The 21,580-nt window shown below is 34.3% G+C and overlaps 1 protein-coding gene across 3 annotated transcripts; it reads right to left on the bottom strand.

Moving 5' to 3' along the window:
- Window positions 1–275: 275 nt before the first annotated feature.
- Window positions 276–20,401, bottom strand: LOC128990997 (SWI/SNF-related matrix-associated actin-dependent regulator of chromatin subfamily A-like protein 1). Of its 3 annotated transcripts, none has more exons than XM_054413690.1 (13): window positions 20,380–20,401; window positions 18,235–18,830; window positions 15,844–15,959; window positions 14,496–14,608; window positions 12,705–12,839; window positions 12,107–12,287; window positions 10,528–10,697; window positions 9,540–9,701; window positions 5,709–5,873; window positions 4,292–4,399; window positions 2,914–3,088; window positions 2,080–2,268; window positions 276–961 (listed from the first exon to the last, which is right to left on the bottom strand). In XM_054413690.1, exons 1-13 carry the CDS (start codon window positions 20,391–20,393, stop codon window positions 824–826), a joined length of 2,262 nt encoding a protein of 753 aa, XP_054269665.1. In that variant the 5' UTR covers window positions 20,394–20,401; the 3' UTR covers window positions 276–823. The 3 variants fall into 3 exon arrangements, with proteins under 3 accessions (XP_054269665.1, XP_054269666.1, XP_054269664.1); XM_054413691.1 differs by having other exon boundaries at window positions 20,367–20,398; XM_054413689.1 differs by lacking the exon at window positions 20,380–20,401 and adding an exon at window positions 20,107–20,150.
- Between the last annotated feature and the right edge of the window lie 1,179 nt (window positions 20,402–21,580).

Consider the following 21,580-nt stretch of genomic DNA (forward strand, 5'->3'; position numbering starts at 1 on the left):
TAATATTTATTTACTGATAGCGGAAATCTCTCACGCACAGGCCGTAGCCTATATGAGAGGCATTTCATATTTAATGACTATGTCAGTATACACACATATAACTATAAAACTTTTACTGACAAAGTATTGTAACAATGTATTTTACTTCCTGAAATTAACATGATTTTGATTTGATTTACAATACATGATCAAACAACATTGTGCTAACTAGGCTACGGTAGGAGGGAAAATAAGACACAATGTATTGTGTAGAAAACTATTTTATATGTTTACAAAGAATGATTAGGTTTCACACGGTTTATCATACAATCAATATTTATAAAAAATATCATAATTTTGTTACATTATCACAAAATAGACCTACAGCATTGAAATGGGTTGGATATATATTTTTAATCATTCTATTCCAAAGAGAAGAGCATTATCTCAAAACAGTTAAATACAGTTTTAGGAATCTTTTTAACATTTCCTCTCAATTTAATTTCTAATGGGGGCTGTTTAAGAACGCTGGCAAGTATCAGATTCCGAAACATTTATGTTACACACACAAACTTTATGTACAACCACTAGGTTAGGTGTATTTTCAATTATTGACTTGACGTTGAATGAACTAATAAGTTATAAGGAATAATAAAACAGATATAACTAAATACAATGATAATAACTTACTTTCAGAAATAAAATGTACAGTATCAAATGTCTTGGTGACAAGGTAGAAAAAGATGAGTAAAGTTGTATATTGTATGTATAAAACTGCTATTTATATTATTTTGCAATATCACAGGTACATGGTAAATTACGAGAATTCGATCAGTCTTAAATACTAGCCAAGCTTTATTTTTTTTTCAACAACACCCTCCACTTCATCCATCATGCTTAGGAGCATTTCATCGTCATCATCGTCATCGTTTTGAAAGTAATCATTGATTTTTGTCTGCGACTCTTTCTTTTCTGGTGAACCCTGAAAGATGTGGTTGTTTACTTGTTTTATAAGTACCACTTCAAGTGCCAGAAAATTATAAGAGTAGAAACTAGAAAGGTATCGTCCTTAAAATTAAAAACCTACCTCTGGGATTTTACCTGGACATTAAGGTGGTTAAAGAAAGACAATAATTAGTACAAGTACAGTCTCGCTTGAGCAACTATCTTGTGCGGACATGTCCATTGTGTTGGCCTAGTTACTTTTCCTTGTTTCTTAATGTTCTGTTTTGACTAGCCTGCTATATAATTACCTGGGTGGGTTTTCTTTATTGATTTTTCAGTTTTGGTTGGGTTTTCATACTGATTGTGTTGCATTTAGGTACTTTCCACCTGTTGTTGTTATAGTAGACTCTTAATAATTCAAAATTGGATGGTCAAGCAAATAAAATGTTAATTATCAAGAGGTTTGATTTATTGGTAAGAAAAATAAAGTAGAAAACATTCCAATTACAAATGTTATTTTTTTATACATAAGGTTTCTTTTGTAGTTTTGTATGATGCCTTGCTTTGGTCAAGCAACTGCAGTTCTGACATTGTGTTTGGCACAAAAATTGAAGCTTCACGTTTGACAAATTTTAGCGCTGTGGAAGAATTTTCAAGGAATAAGATAATTTTACAATTTTGGCTTTTCATATCTTTCTTAATATAATAACTAGTCACTCATTGAACCAATTTGTCACCCAAACATTGTTTTAACAGTTAAGTTACAGGGAATTACTGGATGCTTTTAAACACCTAGGCTTTGCGGCTTTTGCAACGAACAAACACTGCCAACCAGTGCTTGGCAGTGGTCCAAACCACTGCTTGGACTTTGAAATACGGAGTGTATTAAAAAATACGTGGTTAACCTTTAAAATATCGAGCTATAAGGACAGTTTACTTTGACTTATCGTAAGTTTTGATTTATGGAATGTTTGAGTAATAAGTATAAGTATAATAGTAATAAACCTGAGTTGTATCTGATTCCAGATCTAGAAATGATATGAAAACTTTTGTTTTTCACTTATCATGATGACATATGTCCACAGTAATAATTTTTAAAAAAACATATAATTACCATTGCAATAAATAACCTGAGAGGATGTTAAGAGGACTAACCTTCAAACACGTATGATCAGCGTCCATGTAACTGTCTTTGCTCAGACCAGCTCTATTCAGCACTTCCAGCTTCGACTGTACCAGAGGCCAGAGATAGTCGTCTGCCGTACCTCTAGCTATCAAGTACTTGACAACGACACAGTCCTCTTGGCCTATACGATGCACTCTGTCTTCAGCCTGCGCTAAATCCTGAAACAAAACATGTAGTCCAATGACAAATGGTATCTGTGTCCAGAATCCACCCCATTTGGAATCCAACAAGCAACCTTCAGAATTGACGACGTCCTCTATAACCTACTCAGCTATATTCATTACCAGAAAAAATATAGTATACAAATTCTTTATTAGAAAATATTCACTCTAGATAAGGTGGTCTGAATAAAAATCCACCAAGGTTACAGCAAATTAATTAACATAAACCTAAAATGTTGTTGCAATGTAAGAAATCAAACAACTGATTGAACCACAACAGGCAAATCTTGGTAAGTCACTTTGTCATTTCTTGTCACTAAAGAATCTCTCTTTTATAAAATAGAAAGGGAAAAATTAAAACTGAACAGTTTCTAGAAACATCTAACATCTTAGAAGTTCATAGTCTTCAGGTAACAACTGTGTGAAAAAATCCATGTTTTTGCCTCGATGTAGTGTCATCGTCAGGTTAAAGAAGACAGACTTGACTTCTGCAACCTGAAAACGGCAGCCTATTTTAAGGCCCAAACGTTAGTGAATAGAAGTGTTTCATGAAGGTCGTTGCCATAAGACTACGAATCAACAGTAAGTGTTTGACGAAACCTATCTCTTGGTAGCTAAGATCTTGTAAGAAGATCCTCTTACCCCTGGGTTCCAGAACAGTTCTGCGAAGATGACCATCTGTGCGGCAGTGAGTGTGAGGCCCGTGTTGGCAGCCTTGATTGACAGGACGGCCACCATCCACTTGTCCTCATACTGGAATTTGTCACACAGCTGTTTGCGTTCCTCAGCACTGACTGACCCGTCAATACGGATATACCTGTTAAATGTACAGTATAGAATCAAGAATCAAGAATTTTTATTCATCGTTAACGCTATGTACAACACATGCAATGGATGAACGTCATAATAGTAGCCTAAAGTTTACAGGCAATAAGGCAAAATAAATATAGACAATAAAATATAAACAAGTGCAGAGTACATGCAAAAAGTATCACAGTCATCTTAAAAATAAAATACTGAAGTTTATAAAATTTATAGGTATGCAAAGACTAGAGCAAACATGAAAACAGGTGCAATGTGTATACAATACATGCAGTGTGTTTAAAATAAGTTAGAAAAAAACATAGCAGGGGCAAGAAAACAGTATAAAATTTAAAGACAATACTAACAAACAGACAGATAAATAACTTATAAAACAACTCAGCCCTTGGCTATATCACAGACAGACAGAATTTAAAATTGAATATCAACAGGCAATACAAAGAATTCATCGAGCTTGTAAAATGGCCTTGCAACCAACCAATTGTAAACAGACAACTTAAACTTAGTGAAAGATAGACTTTTTAGTTGAAAGTCCTGACATATTGGATTCTGCTAATTTAGCCACTTTCCTATCTAACACATTAAACACACATTATTTAACACATTAAAAGCACTTTCCTATCCTAAAAACAATTTACAAATCATTCACAGATGGTTTCCTGGCCATACAAAATTCACCTACAGTTCCTGGTTTCTCGATTGTCTAAAAACTCTAAATGGTAATAAGATGATTTAATTTTCATAAAAAAAAAATAATACTTGCAATCAATATAATCTATGAATATTATTTAAGCCTCAAGTTACTTATTTTACTTTAACTAGGATTTGCTCATAAAACATCATTGATGACTGCAGAAACTAGATCAGGCCACCAGCCTCGTGCCAGTTATCAACACAGACAAAACTACTTAGGTTTTGACAAAACGGTGGAACTTAGGTCTTCCATGGTGTTTGTTTATTCACAAATGTGGTAGAAAATATTCAGAGAACATGTTCTACTTAGTTAATTGTTTTTTTATGTTGACTGTTTGTAATCATTATAGTTAATCTTCATTTGCTTGACTCAACTCGAGCTTATAAATGTATTGTGAATTGTGTTAAATAAAGCCTACTGATTCAAGACAAACAATTTTTATCCTCTAACGACATGTAAAATGCAGTTAAAAGTTGGGAATTTGCATTTAAAAACACAACTTACCACGTCTTATTATTTTCAAGTGTTTGACAAATGGCTTCCAACATGTCTCCGTGATGAGCGAAACACAGGAATTTTCGATTATCTTGAAGTACGTCTTCAATATACTCGCTGAAAAATACATATTCAATTAAAAATGTTTAATATTTTATGTCGTGTTCAAGTTGTGTTTGTGATATTCTATAAATTTTTTGCTAATAAAACAATTTTCATTCTCTTAAAATCTTGCAGACACTTTTCAAAAAAGTTAGTAAAAACAAAGCATTTTAAAAAAGGTTCATTTAAGATTCAAGATCTTTATTTGTCATTAAGTAATACAAGTATTACAATAGACATCGGCAAAAGTTTTTTTAAATATTACATACAGTTAATTTTCTGTTAGAGTAGGCCTAACAGCAAGAATGCACCAAGTGAGTAGCAGCAATCACTCTTTAAAATATAACTGTCATAACTAACTCTAAAATAGTTATTAACTAGTACTATACAGGGTGATCAACTCAAGGAGGCCACCATTGGGATATCGGAAACGGTAAGAATTAGAGAAAACTTTAAATGGGGGACATTCCTTTATTTTTTGTGGCAGTTAAAAATATGATTTTATTTTTTCGAAATTCAGCCGCCATTTTCCAAAATGGCGGCCAACTTTGAAATTTCTTATGGAAAACCCTATATTTTATCATGTTTTCGGATAGAACAGGCAATTTAAAAACCTTTTTATTCTTGACATTTTTTCGATAAACCCACTCGTTTAGGAGTTACAGCCTATGGAAAAATGACTTCCGGTGTACATTTTACATCATGTAGCTCCTAAACAAGTAGGTTTATAGCGAAAATGCGAAGAGTAAATAAATCAAATAAGTCTTAAAATTGCATCCACATTCCAAAAAGACCATAAAATTCGTTAAAACTATTAATTCTATTATTTCCAAAATGGCGGCCATTTTCCAAAATGGCGGCAAACTTGAAAAGTGGAAAAATGTGTATTTTATGGTCTTTTTGGTATGTGGATGCAATATTAAGACTTCTTTGACTTATTTACACTTCGCATTTTCGCTATAAACCTACTTGTTTAATATAAAATATAGCATAAAACATAAAATATAGGGTGTTCCATAAGAAATTTCAAAGTTGGCCGCCATTTTGGAAAATGGCGGCTGAATTTCGAAAAAATAAAATCATATTTTTAACTGCCACAAAAAATAAAGGAATGTCCCCCATTTAAAGTTTTCTCTAATTCTTACCGTTTCCGATATCCCAATGGTGGCCTCCTTGAGTTGATCACCCTGTATAGTACTATACTATTACTACTATAGTAACTCATATTATAGTATTGGATTTACATTTGTATCTTGTTACCAAGAGGTTATTCTATTACTGAGTTTAAGGCTTTTTATATCTACTGTTTATAAAATACACATACCAGACAGCCGATGCTTTGGTCTTGGCCGTTTCTGAGAAGTACTGCAGTAGACAGCCGTGACGTTCTCGTCCCTTCAGCGTTGAGGATTGCAGCTTCAGGGCAAAAGCGTCCATCGAGTCGTTGTTCTTTGTACTTAACGATTTACTGTTCAACGTTATCACTTGCCTATGGTAGAAAGTTAAAAATACAAAAACATAAAAATGCCAGTCAAAAGTTATAAAAACAATAGTATAGTATTTTATTCAACCAAATAGTTATTAACAATTTTCCTCTAACTTAAACTATAATTTTTTTTATTTTGTGTGTTCTATTTTACGCTATAAGAATATTTTACAATTTTTGTAAGGGCTTGTCCATAAGGTCACTGATGAGCTCCCGTCTTGGCGAGGCGAGCTACAGTAGAACATCACTAATCCGACCTCCGATGGTCCGACTCCTCGCTTGGTCCGACCGTGCCGCCAGCACAATAGCCTTCTGCTAACATAACCTCATTGCCCAAGAAAAATACCTTCATAAATTAAAATTGTGTTTTTTTTAGTTTAGTGTGTTGAAATTCGTTGTATATTTAACCATGTCTGCCCATCTATATAAATAAAATTAGAGTTTTGTCTGTACATTGCTCAGAATTATATACTTTTAGGTTATTTTTACGTTTTATACATTAAAGAAGCAGAAACGAGTCTTATCTCAATTTCTGTCTGTCTGTCTGTCCCTTTGTCTGTAACACTCAAGATGGCATTTTACGCAATCTTCTCCGTGAAAACCAGAGTACATATCAAGATCCAAGCCATTTTAATGTATTCACTGGATTGGCGAGAGTGTCTTTAGTGATTTAAATATAGCCTCACTACTTTGTAAATAAAATTACGGACGTTCAAAAATGCAGTTTTGTGCGATTTTTGTCAAATTTTCGTTCAATTTTTATCACAGAATCGTCTATGAAATAATGAACAGCTGTTCGGATCAAGATTATTTTTTCTAGCTGTCAATGACATGTTTACAAATGCTGTTTACAAATACCGCAACTATTTCGAATCACGTTTTGAAAGCAAATCCCAACCAAGTGAGATTAAAAACGTTTTTCTTACATAACGGATTAAATTAATCGCAAGTGCAATAATATAGTCTAATAGTGTAACCGTAAATGAAATTAAATAACTAGACATCGTCCAAATCGGAACCAGAAATTCTTTGAGTATAAAATGTTTCTTGAGTTTTGACAACCAGAAAGAAGAAGACCTTGAATCAGTGTTGTATAGGGCTGTGACACTGAAATGATCGTCGCCAATAGCTTACAAAAAAGGTTTCCACTCATTGACGGCGCTTCAATGGTGATTGTGTAAAGTGTAAAGTAAAAAATCACAACTGCAGTGGGTGATTGTAACAGAGGTTTTACAGAGGAAGTGCTAAACTCGCTTTTCCAATGTGTCACTTTCTGTTTCTACTCACCGTGTGATGCAATCGCTGGACCATACAGCCAATAGGCCCATAGCTCATATCTTGGGTACGTAAGCCTACATATTTATTCATAACAACCTTTTTGACAACGATCCTTGATACCGGTACTTTTCCATAGAATACATGGCCTACCTACTTAAAAAATAAAATTACAAATGACCAAAACCCCAACATTGTGTGATTTTCGTCACATTTCCTTCTAATGTTAGATATACTAATCATTGTTTAGAGAATGCGTAATCTATTAAATAACAAAAAGTTGTTTGGGTAAGGTTGCTTTTTTTTCAAACTGACACCGATAAGTTTACGCTATAACTTTTTACGAGAAAATCCAAAAGCAAGAGATCAATAACCTCGAAGCTAGATATTAATGTATTTAATTGGTCCGATTTACTGTAATTCTTAGGTAGGTTCTTACGTAGGTACTGGTTCTTTTCCTTAGAACCGGTAGTTTACAAATTAGATATCGTTGGTGTTTCACCTTATTTATTAGAGCCGTCCGTATTCAATTTAAGTGATGTCTTAACTCTGTATAAGTTTTGCTTTTTCTGTCTGGATTCCAAATCTTAGCTTACCCGGTATGCTAAGAAAATGATAACCTATTTGAGTAAAACATTTGTTGGGCAAACCATCATGAATTGTTTACGCCTTTATATTGTTTATGTATCAATAGTTCGTGGCCTTTGTTGGATTGTTGTATTGTGTTGTTTTGTTGTATGTTGGTAACGCATTAATGTCCTTATTTCTCAGTGTTTCACGGAATGGACAAGAGCACCTTTGATACTGAAAATGTCAACCGGAATAAAGTGTTAAATGGCGAGGTTGAGGTAGTACTTTAAATACGTTTAAGTTAACCGATGTGGAAAGTAACTTTCAATTATAGGCCTACTTTAGGGCTACGCTTCATGGATCTATAAAACATTTTTAAGTTTAATCATTGGACATATGGACCAACACGATCCGGGCGACATTTAATTGCGAAGCATTTATTTTGGCTTGAACTGTCAGATACTGTATTTGCGAAGGTTTATATATAGGCTAATAGTTTTGCCAGCATATCTGCAAATATGCTGCTCTTAATCTTAATATAAGAAGGTTTCAACTGACTACTATAAGATCCCCGTGCGTAGAACGGGCACACAGCTAGTTATTAATATTAAGTAGGCTCCCTCATTATTGTTTTTGAAAAATCACAGTTCATTTAACAAAAATAAAATAGAAGCAAAACAAAGGAATGTCGATCAAAGCTTCAAGGTCGAGCTATTCCTTTGAACTGACAATCGTCTGTTCTTTAGGCCTACACATGACACATCTGTCTGCTGTGCGCTTGCTATGTCACAACATTTTGTGATTGGGTATTTGGTAATCATGACAACTTTAGTAGCCTGTGACTGGGTGATTAGTAATAGTAACCATGGCAACTTGTTGAATGGGTGAATGAAGAGAAACTCAAGAAATAATAGAACAAAGATAAAAAAGCAACGTTTTTATATCATTGTTTTCTTTATCGGTGTATTTTACGACTGTTGTTATGTTATAAGTAGGCAACTATTATTATTTTATTTTATGTGTTATCTAATGTTTTTATCAACATTCTTCTGTCCTGAAACAGCGTAGCAGTAGCGTATGACTAGCAGTAGCTTACTAGACTTTCTATTGTTCTGTTCTTTATTTTGCTGTACAACGTTTGGCAATTTGTTTGTTTGAGTAAAAGTTTGAAAAAGCTGTGATTTTAAACGTTACAGTTTTTATTACTGAACCAAGGTTAATTTCATAACATAATTATCATAATTGTGCAATAGCCTATGAATTGTATTATTTTTATGATGGAATATGCAAATTATCTCATTAAAGTCCATTCCATACAGTTAGTATTAGGTGTTGTTTATGAGTTGGAAATAACTATTTTATGTCATATTGGATTAACCGTGGTTATCTGTTATCCGTGGTCTGTTGAAAATACAGTTATACTATGTTTTTATTTCAATAAACACAGTCCTCTGATAATCCGACCTTGCTGTTCCAACCATGCTCCCGGTTCCGTAAGTGACGGATTAGCGAGGCTCTACTGCAGTTCAAATCTGACACCTTAGTATTCTTCACTTCATCATCACACTACTCTAGCAATTTTCATGTGACTAATACCCTGAACATAACAGCTGAAAACGAAGTGTAGGAAAATCGATGTTCCCTGCAAAGTATAAATTAGTTTCTGCGATTAGATTCCTTTGATTCATGGTATCAACCACTATTGAAGTCCTTTGCCAGTTGAGCATGTGTAAATTCCTGTAGCCTACATGATAAAATTATAACTTTTTGTTTTTTTTATAGATAGTCTGGAGAGTTTACTCTAATTACAAAAAAATTCCATACCTGATTTTGCCAGGAAGTTGACTCAGTACTTCTGACTTCATTCTTCTAATCATCATTCTTGTTTCCAAAAGTATTCTCAGCTCTTCCATGTTGCTAGAGCCAGAAAAGTCCCAGCCAAATTTATTTTGAACTCCATTGCAATATCTTATGCCAAATTCCTTACTGAAACAAATTTTTACTGAAACTATCTTCTTCTTATATATATAAAATCCAATGTATGTTTGTATGTTTGTCCTTTATGGACTCCAAAACCACTCGACAGATTGTAATGAAACTTTCAGGCATTATTAAGCATTATTCAAGGATGGTTTGTGTGAAGTTTGGTGCAGATCCGTCAAAAGGGCTCCGCCCCAGTGGCTCTGGAGTTTCCCATGTTAACCTTATGAGTACTCATATTTAATGGAATTAAAGAATCTTAACAGCTGGTTCAACTAAACTATCTGATTCTGTGATGTTCAATAACATTAAAAAGTTAATAGGTTTACCAACAGGGTGCAGCACTATATTTTTTTTAATTTATGAGAACAGCTAATTTGCAACCTAAAGGTGAGTGAGCGTAGCGAACGAACTTCAACCAGGACATGATTAAGCCATGCGAACGAGCTCATCTTGAAAATGTACGAGCATGTGACATAAAACCACAATAGGACAGGACGTCTGTCGGGCCAGCTAGTAATGTATAAATCTCCAACACAAGTTTTAATAAAACATAACAAAAAATGTAGGGTGAAAACCAATCTTTACAACTATTATAACACTTTAATACTGTTACTATCATTATAATCCCTTAAATTGTTTCTCCCTGTTCGGTTTAGGGTCTTGTTCAGGGAAAAGATCGATAGTGTCACCATATTTTGGGCTGCCTCATATGTTCTAAGCCTGTCTGTTCACTTTTGGTGTTTACAGACAGGCATATGCTTAAATGAAACTAACAACCTCATTTTATCATAAAAAAGTATATTAAGACAAAATGTTCAAAGTTACTTACAAGTAAGGGAATGCGGCGGGGTCAATGGCCTTGATCTGGTTGTACAGCTCCTGAGGTCTAGACAAAACAGGAGTTCCGCTCAACAGGATGACTCTCCGGCAATGCTCAGCAACCTCCAGAGCGGCCTTGCCTCTCTGCGTCTTGACACTTTTGATGATATGACTCTCATCCTGGAAATCAACAGTGTTAAAACCTTTAACACTTTTAAGTAGTGTTATAAGTGTTAATCTGTTTAGCCATCGGCTTCTGAACTGTGCCATGACTATTCTCCATTCCACGTTCACAGCACAGATTTCACGGGAGTCAGTTATGCTATATTATAAGAAACATCTTGTTTATTGTCATGAAAACTAAATATTAAATATTGAAAATTTTCAATCTCTGTGAAAACTACATAAATAGCCATACAAAAATATGGAACTTTTAATTCATAATTGAATATTATTTTTAAAAGTTACATAGTTCTTTACTGAAATAATTGTTAATTTATATAATACTAGCTGTTCGTCGGCTTCGCCCGATATAATTTTGTGTTTTATTACTACTAAGAACCTACTGAAGGCTGAAACTGCCTTGGTATTTTTTGCTAAAAAGACGAACCAAACTATTATTTCAAAATTATTTTTTTAATAATAACGTAAATTATTATTATGGTATGTTTATTATTATTATTATTATTAGTATGGTTCAGAAAATTGGATCTTAAGCAAGAAATCAGAAAGGAAAGCTATTGTATTTGAGAACAAGATTTTGAGGAAAGTGTACGGACCGATTTTTGAGGATGGACAATGGAGATCGAGACATAATTGGGAACTTAGAGAATTATTTAAGGATCCGGATATTGTCGCTGAGGTACGGAGCAGAAGACTGAGATGGGCAGGGCCTATTCTGAGAAAAGATGACAACTCCCTATCAGAGAACATCTTGAGGAATAACCCAGAAGGTAGAAGACCCCTTGGAAGACCGAAACTTAGATGGTTCGACCAAGTGGAGAAAGACCTGAGGAAGCTAGGGAGAAGGAAGGAAGATGCAAGAAGCAGAGACCTATGGAGGCAGAGTGTTGGGGAGGCCAAGTACCATCTAGGGTACCAGTGGCCACAGCAGTAAGTAGTAAGTAAGTAATAATAACGTAAAGCCTATATTAATGTGTTATAATATGATATAAATATTTTATATATTTATTTCAACGCTGCGGAGCAGCAATGGTTCTCTAGTTAAACTTAAAAACAATTGATTACACTTTAAAAAATTACCAACATTTTACAAACATTTGTAGCATACAAAAACAAGAAATTGGACCCAGGTTCCTTATCATTGGGCTTTAAATAAATGATCCTGACTGATGAACTAGCTGATCTAAGTTAGTAACAAAACTACACAGATCATCTCACACCATTCTACACTCATCCTTCACTCATATTTGGGTTAAAATACGCACCTAGGTGGCGTCCCAATCTCAAGTAATAGATAATTGATAATAATTAATGATCAAGTATCAAAGTATGAGTATCAATTATTGATCCGCAACCTAAAATAATTATTGTTCAAATAATGTTACAGGCCAATGAATATTATCTACCATGATAACTACTCCAAACTGCATTTCCTTGATCAAATCCTTCTTTTTGGCCAAAAGGTCATAAGACAAGATCAGAACTCTTGCTCCTTCTACAACATCCTTCCCAGTGGTCATTACAAAAATTTGATGAGGGTGAACAGAGTTTGGCAGCCTCACTCTAACTTCTTCTTCCCACTGGTATCTGTAACGAGAATGTAAAAATATACCTTCATTGAAACGCAGAAAGGGTTAATTGCTAGAAAACATGTTAATATTGTTACAGTATTTCATAACTGCATGGCAAATAAGTTCAAGTTACAGAGTTCACATTTTTAAAAGTTTGAATGTCAGTGATGGAATTTTACAAGGGAAAACGCACTGAATGTTTTAAAGGGACAAGGTCCATTTAACTCCCACAAAATTGTATAGACATACCAACAATTGAGCCTATCCCTTTCATGCCTACGTGTGAAACCCTACCGACAAGGCTAAGAGCACATTTAACTTGACTGAAAAATTATACAAAAATTTTACAAAGTCAGTTATTTCTCAATCCAATTAAACCAGACCATTACAACAAAGAAATATTAATGTTAAATTCTGCGGCGACTCACCATACCTCATAGAGGAAGGACAGACTATGAGTAGTGGCCAATTGTCTCTGTAGTAGTCAGCAATGCCGAGTGCCTGAATGCTCTTTCCGAGACCCATGTCGTCTGCAACTAGACATCTACCTCCCCGTGTGACCCCAAACCTATAAGTTTACAGGTAATACGGTTGCAGAAGAAAATAAATCACAAGATACAGTCAAAACTAATTGAATAAAACAGGGGATTCATTACTATTGCTTTCAAGTTGTTGTTTAAAGATAAGATAATTTATACTGGTACCCCCGTACTGCCTGGGACATGTTGCTAACACAGTTTCCTTTACATTTGAAACCAGCTGTGTTGACTTTGGAAAGTAATCAGCGTCCCACTATTGTCTCAGAGATTCTCATTCTTTGAAATGAACTTAAATTGTTTTAAACTGGTAGATTGGTAAAGGTGAGCATTTTAAAATTATTTTTCAGTGTTTTTCTCAGTGTTTTAACTGTAGATAAACAGTCTGGAGGTAACAAAAACCAACAACTCTGTTTATTAAAACCTAAACTTGACCTTCCTAATCTAACTTAAAACACTTAACTTAATACAGCCGAAAATTTGCATAAAGCCAAACCGTCCATTCTCACATGACTAGATACTAGATAAGAACAATATGTAACAGTAACCAGTCCATCTATATCTCCATAATTAGACGGGATTCTCTTTAGAGGAAACATTATCGACTACAGAATCACTTGGAAATGTTTCTATAATCATTGATTGTTTTAAATCAACAATATTCTCCTTCTTCTCATCATCTCTACAACTCTCTTCCCCTCACCCACACTTAACTTAGCATTAGCAGTACAGTAACGGTAATTCTATTTAAGTGAAGTGACACCATTAGGTCTACTGCCAACGGAAAACCTCAAAAAGTCATATACAGTAGACTCCTTCTAGATCGGCTTCGGATGTATCGGTCGCCGGATGGTCCGGTTCGTTCTCAGGTGGACAAGTCACATCGACACGGGCTTATGAACTTTGACAGGATTCAACTTGAATGGTTAGTTTCTAATTACAATATACAATACAAGTAGGCCTAAACAATTTATATCAGTTTGGTTGACAAGTGCTTATATGGGTGAACCATCTTTGCATATTGCCTACGCCAAACGGTTGTATTAAGCAATGCGTTTTGATGGAAATTTTGTATCATGTGTTTAGTTTTTTACCGTACAGTATTAGATTATTTTTGGGTGTGAACGTTGTGAGTATACGTGTGTTCTGTATGCGGTTTTACTGTTAGGAAAATGTCTTCTAAAATGAATTAAAAACCTAAACATACGTACGTGACAATGAAATAAAGACTCTGCATTCTAGAGTGTTTTGATAAGGGAAAATCAGTCCAGTGTTGCAATAATAACGTATCTATAGGTGGAAACTAGACGATTCAAGAAAGAGATGTCAGAAGCTTAATTTTGGTAAATAATGTCGTAAAAGAATGATAAAATAATGCTATTTGTTGACTTTTTAGTGTTTTTTACTAATTTAAAAGGAGTATTTTAACCGCCCAAAATACATCCGTTTAGTCCGGCCATTTTGTAGTCCGGCCAGTGACATTCCAAGGTGGCCGAACTAGAGGGAGTCTACTGTATTTGGGTTTAGGAGGTAAAAAACTATAAAATAATACAGAAACAGCAAATATGTGTGAGGAGGCAACTAGCCTATATCAAATAAATACCGATTGTACATTGTGAAATATTTGTCAAAGTATTGCATTTTAAGATTGTATAGAATTAACTACGTTATCACACCAAGGCACTTACTGAATCCCTTGTTTTTGGAAAGGGTAAATAGCATCCTTCAGTTTGGAATCCACCCTGGATATATCAACTTTACTAATATCCGTCTGGTAGTTCTTTGCTTTTGTGATGAAAGTCTGTAAAAATACCACAGCACTTTTAAAGTTTAAATTAATAGTATATTTCATCACTAGGGCCTAAAGTGACTCTTTTCTACCCGAGTTCAAGTTTTACGATCGAGGCAAAGCCGAGGACGAAAAATGAGCGAGGGTGGAAAAGACAATTTTTGCCTGTGTGATGAACTATATTTTTATCATATTGCACCATGACAACAAACTATCCTGCAAAACTAAAATAGTTTTATTCGTTTTCATTCAAAGATAACCTGTCAAAACTAACTTCAACTTAATAGTCTAAACTACCTTAATTTTCAAAACTAACTTCTAACTTGTTTTCAATTTAATTTGTTAATGGAAACAATCAGCTGTTTAGTAAGTGATTCAATTGTTCCGTACGATTGTGTTAGTGTTAGTGACATTATACTATCGATATGTCAAACTATTAACAATAAGCTACAATTAAACAATCAATACATACTTTCGATAAATGTGGTCGTTTACAATTGAAATTCACAACTGAATTGATAACAGCTAATTTTTACTCCCTAGGGGCCAAAAACGCTTTTTACTACCTAGAGAGTAAAAATGCTACTTTAGACCCGCAATGCATGCATTAAAAACGGCTGTTTGCTGCAGTATGAGGAAAAACAAGTTTTTTTTTGTCTTATTAAAAACAAAAGTTAATGTTAACACTAATGACTATAGATAACTTTCAATTTTGTTGATTATATAGAAGTAAATTATAATTTACATAGACTCTGCTAACACAATCACAAACATTCTACAATGATAATTACAACTAGCCTAATTTTATGATGATAACATGACCGATTTGTCAGTAAGAATAAGTTTATACTATGATAGTGCTGAACATCAGCAAACTCAAGCAGAAACAGACATGAAAAACATATTGGTAAAAAAAAAACGTAAGCTTTTTAAATATGATAGGAAGTCTACAATAGGCCTAGATAGATATTTATTTACTACTACTTTATTTTTACATCAGGTTCAGATACCGTATTTATCTTGGATATTGCACAGTCAATGATATATTTTAACTACAACAGAAATTGATCAACCAATTTAAATTATTTAAGTCAAGAACAACTTTAGATAATTTAATTAACACAAGGATATCTCCTTTCGTTCAAAACCCCCAAATTCTTAAATCTACATTCATATCTGACAATTTTTCTATTCCGTCATAGTGAAAATACAGACAAAACTAACGCATTTGACAAAAGTATGCTTACCTCAATAACACATTTTGGTAGGTTTCCAATTATCACATCAGGGGTTAACACGGACACTGCTTTCTTCAAATTAAAATACTCTGTGACAGGAAATGTCCAAAGTTTTGATTTGAAATCTGAAAATATTATCAAAATGTTATTGAATGAATAGTTACCACCTTTGTAAAAACATGTTTCCCCTAACCTTCAAGCCCCTAATGGTAGATTTTGTGTCTGATGACATGATTAACTTAACAGACAGCCTTCATATACTTCCTTCTTCTCCTATACATTAATAGGCAAGCATGTTTCTTGAAAACCTTTTTTCTCTGTTAACAGAAAATCAAAACAAATGGAAGAAATCCCAATCATATTTTTTATTTACATCAAGGGGTTAAAGAAAATAGAGAAGTCTGTACATAACATATTTTTGGTTGAGTTTAAAGCCATGAAATTAAATGTAGAAATAATATTTTGGTATAAAATAAGAGCCTTAATGGCAAATAGATTGATAGCCATTGACAAATGTCCCGGATTGAGACCAATCGGAATTGGAAAATACCTAAGGCGAATCGTAGCTAAGTGCATAGTAGCATTTGCTGATGATACCAAACATGTTTTAGGTACTAATCAACTATGTGGAGGCCTAAAATCAAGCATAGAGGGAGCAATACATTTTATGCAAACTGTTATGTATGAGAACTTTGACAATAAAAATGAATGGTGCATGATATTAGTTGATGCTTATAATGCCTTTAATAAAATTAACAGAGTAAATGCATTGTGGCAAGCAAGGCTGCATTGGCCTAGAGCTGCCAGATTTATTTACAACACTTATCAAATCCAGACCGTAACACTCATTGTTCTATTTCTTATACAAGAATATTATTCACACATCTTCAACAAACTCTATTTCCAAACTAAACCAATGTTTACAAAAACATGTTTACAAAAATCATCTGACAACAAAACATATTTAAACACAAATAAATCATATGATAAAAAGAACAGACTTAATACAACATCCCGCCTCAAGATGTCAACATCTTTATGAACCTCAGTACCGCCTCGGTTTCTTAATGAACCTTCCGTAACGGGTTACTGTGCCAGCTCCTGGACGATCACGTGAGTTGCATGGACGATTAAGGACCATGGATGAACAGTTTGAAAGAATGCCATCTCCTCCGTAGTACGGTGCAGGAACTAAGAACTTCCTGTTTTGGCGAATGGTTCTCTTGTCAGTTTCCACAAGGTAGGAACGTGGTTCGTTCAATTTCCTGACTACCTTACCGTGTCGACGTAGATCTGTGATCCATAAATCATAAATCTTTATTGGTCATTAAATAACATATGTTACAATAGACATCGTTAACAAAAAAAGGGCCATGCCATACCATGCTTCCAACTTCTAATTCACTTAAACCACTCGCTCCATGTCGTTTATCAAATTGTATCTTGTACTTATTCTGGTACTTATTCTCCCTCTCAAGAAAATTCTTGTTTTCCACAGGATTTCCAACCAAAGTAACAAGTAAGTGAAGTAGATGGAAGATTGTCTCTTAATTTCCTTCCAAACATAAGTTCAGATGGGGAAAAGCCGGTTTCAAGAGGTGAGGTCCGATAAGAAAGTAGGGCAAGTTCAAATGTATCCTTGTTTTTCTTCATTAGCCCTTTTGCTACTTTCACAGCTGCTTCAGCTGCCCCATTTCCCTGATGGTGGTGGGGACTACTTCTGAATGTGGAGAACCCCTTTGCAAACAATTTAAATTCACTTGAGTCAATATGGTGAAACTGTGTCCCACTATCTGAATAAACACGTTGAGGAATTCCAAAACGTGAAAATGTGGTTTTGCAAACCCGAATCACATCTGAAGCCCTCATTCGATGCATTTCCTCAGTTGGTAACGTCAGATTCATCATCGGAGTAGGAGTACACATTACTGCATTATTTTCTCGGTTTGTCTGTCCCAATGGAAAACCTAGTGACTCACCTTCAGTCTTTCTAGAATCCCTTTCTGACATGTAGTTGAATTCACTTTGGGCATCGTTCTCAATGTCCTCATACCTTTGCCTACGAGTAGGCCTATTTCGTTTTGTTCTGCCCTTACTTGACATCATGCGTGGTTTTAGACTTTGTTCGATAAAAAATCCACTAAGCTGCCACCATGTTCTATTTCTTCTACAAGAATATTATTCACACATCTTGCTTCAACAAACTCTATTTCCAAACTAAACCAATGTTTACAAAAATCATCTGACAACAAAACATATTTAAACACAAATAAATCATATGATAAAAAGAACAGACTTAATACAACACTCATGTAAAAGTGTGACTTTTGTATGATAATAATAGCCCCGGTAGGCCTATACATTGCAACTAAAAGATAAGTAATTCAAGTATAATCTTACCATACTCTTTCCCATTGATGGTTCGGAAAATATCAATAGCATGCTGGTGGAACGTGATATCCACGGTGAACCTCTCCTTAGACACTAATCTGCATTCTCCGGTTACTCTTGTTTGAGGCCTAGGCCCAGGAGCAGGGATGGAAACAGATGAGCCAGAAACTGTGGGATTAAGCTGTGGCGGGTTCTCAGTGGTTTTGTTTGATTTTGTCAAATTCAGAGAAGGATATTTTGAACCTGGTGGAGTGTATTTGTAAAACAAACCAGAATTCATGGTTTTCTGAAGTGTGCCAGGAGTGTTTGGTTGATTTAATTTGAAAGATTTAACAACGGTACTAGAAGCGTTTGACGCATTATGATTAAGATTGCTGTTCAGGTTTTGAGTGGCATGTTGATTTATAGTTGATGAATTTACAGGTTGTGTTTTAAAACTTGGCACTGATGTTGATAAAGTTGATGATTGTAACTGGACTCTTTTCTCAGGTGATAAGTGAGCTGCCAATCTTGCTGCTCTTTTTTCAAGAGCTAATCTTCGATTTTGTTCAATTCTCGCCCGTTGTTCAGGTGTCAAACTGGAACTCATTTTGGTTGTACTATTCCTGTAAATAAACAAGAATACGGTATTACCTTATCAAAATCATTTGTTTCATAATCATAAAATAAAAAAATAAAACTAACTTACCAGCTATTATAAATTAAGATAATGAAATTATTTAGATTAACCATAGAGAAGTAAGAAACAGAGGATATACTCAATGGTACGGAACACTGAAGTGGTGTCTATCTCTAGTGCTGGTGCCTAGGGCAAAGTCCCTAAACTAGCCTATATGTGTTTGTCCCCAAACCGGAGAAAGACTTCGTCCATTCCGGTAAGGTTTTGATCTACCGGCTACATAAAAAAGTCTGCAGTTGGAAGCTAACTTACAGATCTGAAAGATGGACAGCGGAACCTGTACCGTAACTTATTTGGTAAAAATATTTGCTGGTCAAAGTAGGTATGCTGTGTACAACAAAAGTTTTGAAAACAGGACACCTCTTTTTAGCTTTCCAATATGGGCCACAGGGTTGCCACCCGTTCCGATTCCGTCAGGACAGTCCCGATTTTGGTTCTTTATACCCTTACTATATAAGCCTATGTTAATTCGGGGAGAGTTACATATATTGTAGTTTTACTAATGTAGGCTATATATATATTTTTTATTAAACATGTTTCAATAAATGAATTAACTTAGTTAGCACACATGAAATTATAGCACTTTATGAAAAAAGTTGTATAGGCCTAAACTTGACAAGTTAAGAGGTTGAAAACATTAACCAAATTGACATGAATGAATTTATTTTGCAATCAATGGAATTCAAAAGGTAATCTTCTAGCCTAGGTAACTTAAATACAGTAGGAAATCAATTTAAATCTTAGCAAAACCAGTAGTTTTAAATGGGTTATCTCACGAATACTAGAAAAAATACCAGGCCTTTTCTAGTATTTGAGGGTTACGGTTAACCCAAAACCTAAGTACAATAATTTCGTCTAGCCTATGCTTAGAAGGCAACATAGGCTATAAGATAAACATTTGAAGTGAACTTTCAAACTTGAACTATAAAGGGGTAGGTATTATGAATTTAAAATGTAGGGGTAACTTACAGTTTCTTAACTGGGCTATGCTAATATTGATTGAAACTATCGAATTGAAAATATTGATTAATAATCGATATTTTAAAATATATCTATTATAAAATTAAACTATCATAACCTAACCTAACCAACCAAACTTGCTGATGGTGAAAAAATCGCACGAAGGTTTACTAATCAAATCGATAGTTTCAATCAATATTAGCATAGCCCAGTTAAGAAACTGTACCCAAATGTAGTCGAACCTGAAAATCTGATCGTTTAAAAATAACATTGCCAGAATTAAAAACTTGTGAAACTAATTTTTAGAATGCTGAGTGAGAACGAGAAGTCATCTTCGCTGACAATACGTTGCCTAGCCTAACTTAAGTTACGTTTAGCATAAATGAACTAATATTCTATAAGAATTATCTTGAGAATTATCATTCTTGCAAATGAAAGTATATTATTAATTGCTGTAAAATGGTAATGCCGAAAATAAATAAATACAAAAACAAAATTTTACCTGACGGCCTAACCATAGACATAACATAACCTGGAATTTTGTTTTGTTTTGAATGAAGAATAAATAATAAAAAAAAACAGTCAAGTCAAGACAGGATTGTGTTTGACGTTTATGAAATTGAGTGACCGCATAGAGTACAGAGTTGCAATAGTTACAATTATTGCACATTACATTAACAACTAACCGTGAAGTTAAAAGTAGTGTTAGGGCCCATGGTGGAAGGAAAAACATAGGTGTGCTATTCCTCCCATCGTATTCTGACGTCACTGCGTCACTCGGATTGCAAACAAAAGATCACCTGATTGTAATTGTCAAATTAGTATGTATTTGTTTTTATTTCATTGGTATTGTTTTTATAATAATAAAAAATAACAACAAAATCAAAACAAACACATATACTAATTTGACAGTTACAATCAATTAATCTTTTGCTTGCATTCCGAGTGACGTCAGAATATGATGGGAATAGCAAATGGCACACCTAAATAGTTACAATTATTGCACATTAACTAACCGTGAAGTTATAAGTAGTGTTAGGGCCAGGGCACGGCCGCCTCCTGCCTACAAGAAAAGAATGGGACATACATACATCTTGTTACATGTATGTCATTTCTCATGTATTATTTTGTAAAATGGTGATTGACATTGAAAAAAAAAAAATAAATAGGTACATTTTTGTACATTACATAGGTTTACGACCTATAATTTGCGAGCTTTTACCACGGGATTATTTATGTAGTCTGCTGTATTGTATTGTAACAAACAATTTGATAACATAGCAATGGTTTTCGGTCATATGGGACCACGGCCACCTTTAATTCCAGGCCACGGCCTGGTTGAATTGGCAACGTCACATTCGCAAGTGGCGTTTTAGTGTCAGACGTCCCATAAGATAAAATGGAAGACAGGTGACACCAGCTCATTAATTTGCGTAAAATTCATTTAAATATAAATTTATTAAAATATTGAAAATAAAACATACGGAATTGAAAACCTAAACAATATAAATTGAAAATCTATATAACTACATTTAAAGTGGAGTCAATATTGTCATAGTCCAGTAACCAATCTTTCGTAAATACATAAATACCATTAGCTGCTTCCAAACAAAAACAGCTGTTACAACACCACTTGCGACGTTGCCAGTTCGAAGGCCGCGGCCTGGAGTTAAAGGCGGCCGTGTTACAACCCTACTTGCGACGTTGCCTCTTCGA

Source organism: Macrosteles quadrilineatus, unplaced genomic scaffold (genome assembly GCF_028750875.1).
Source record: "Macrosteles quadrilineatus isolate MER2022 unplaced genomic scaffold, UCM_ALF_1.0 Scaffold_3__2_contigs__length_128488019, whole genome shotgun sequence".
NCBI classification, from domain to species: domain Eukaryota; kingdom Metazoa; phylum Arthropoda; class Insecta; order Hemiptera; family Cicadellidae; genus Macrosteles; species Macrosteles quadrilineatus.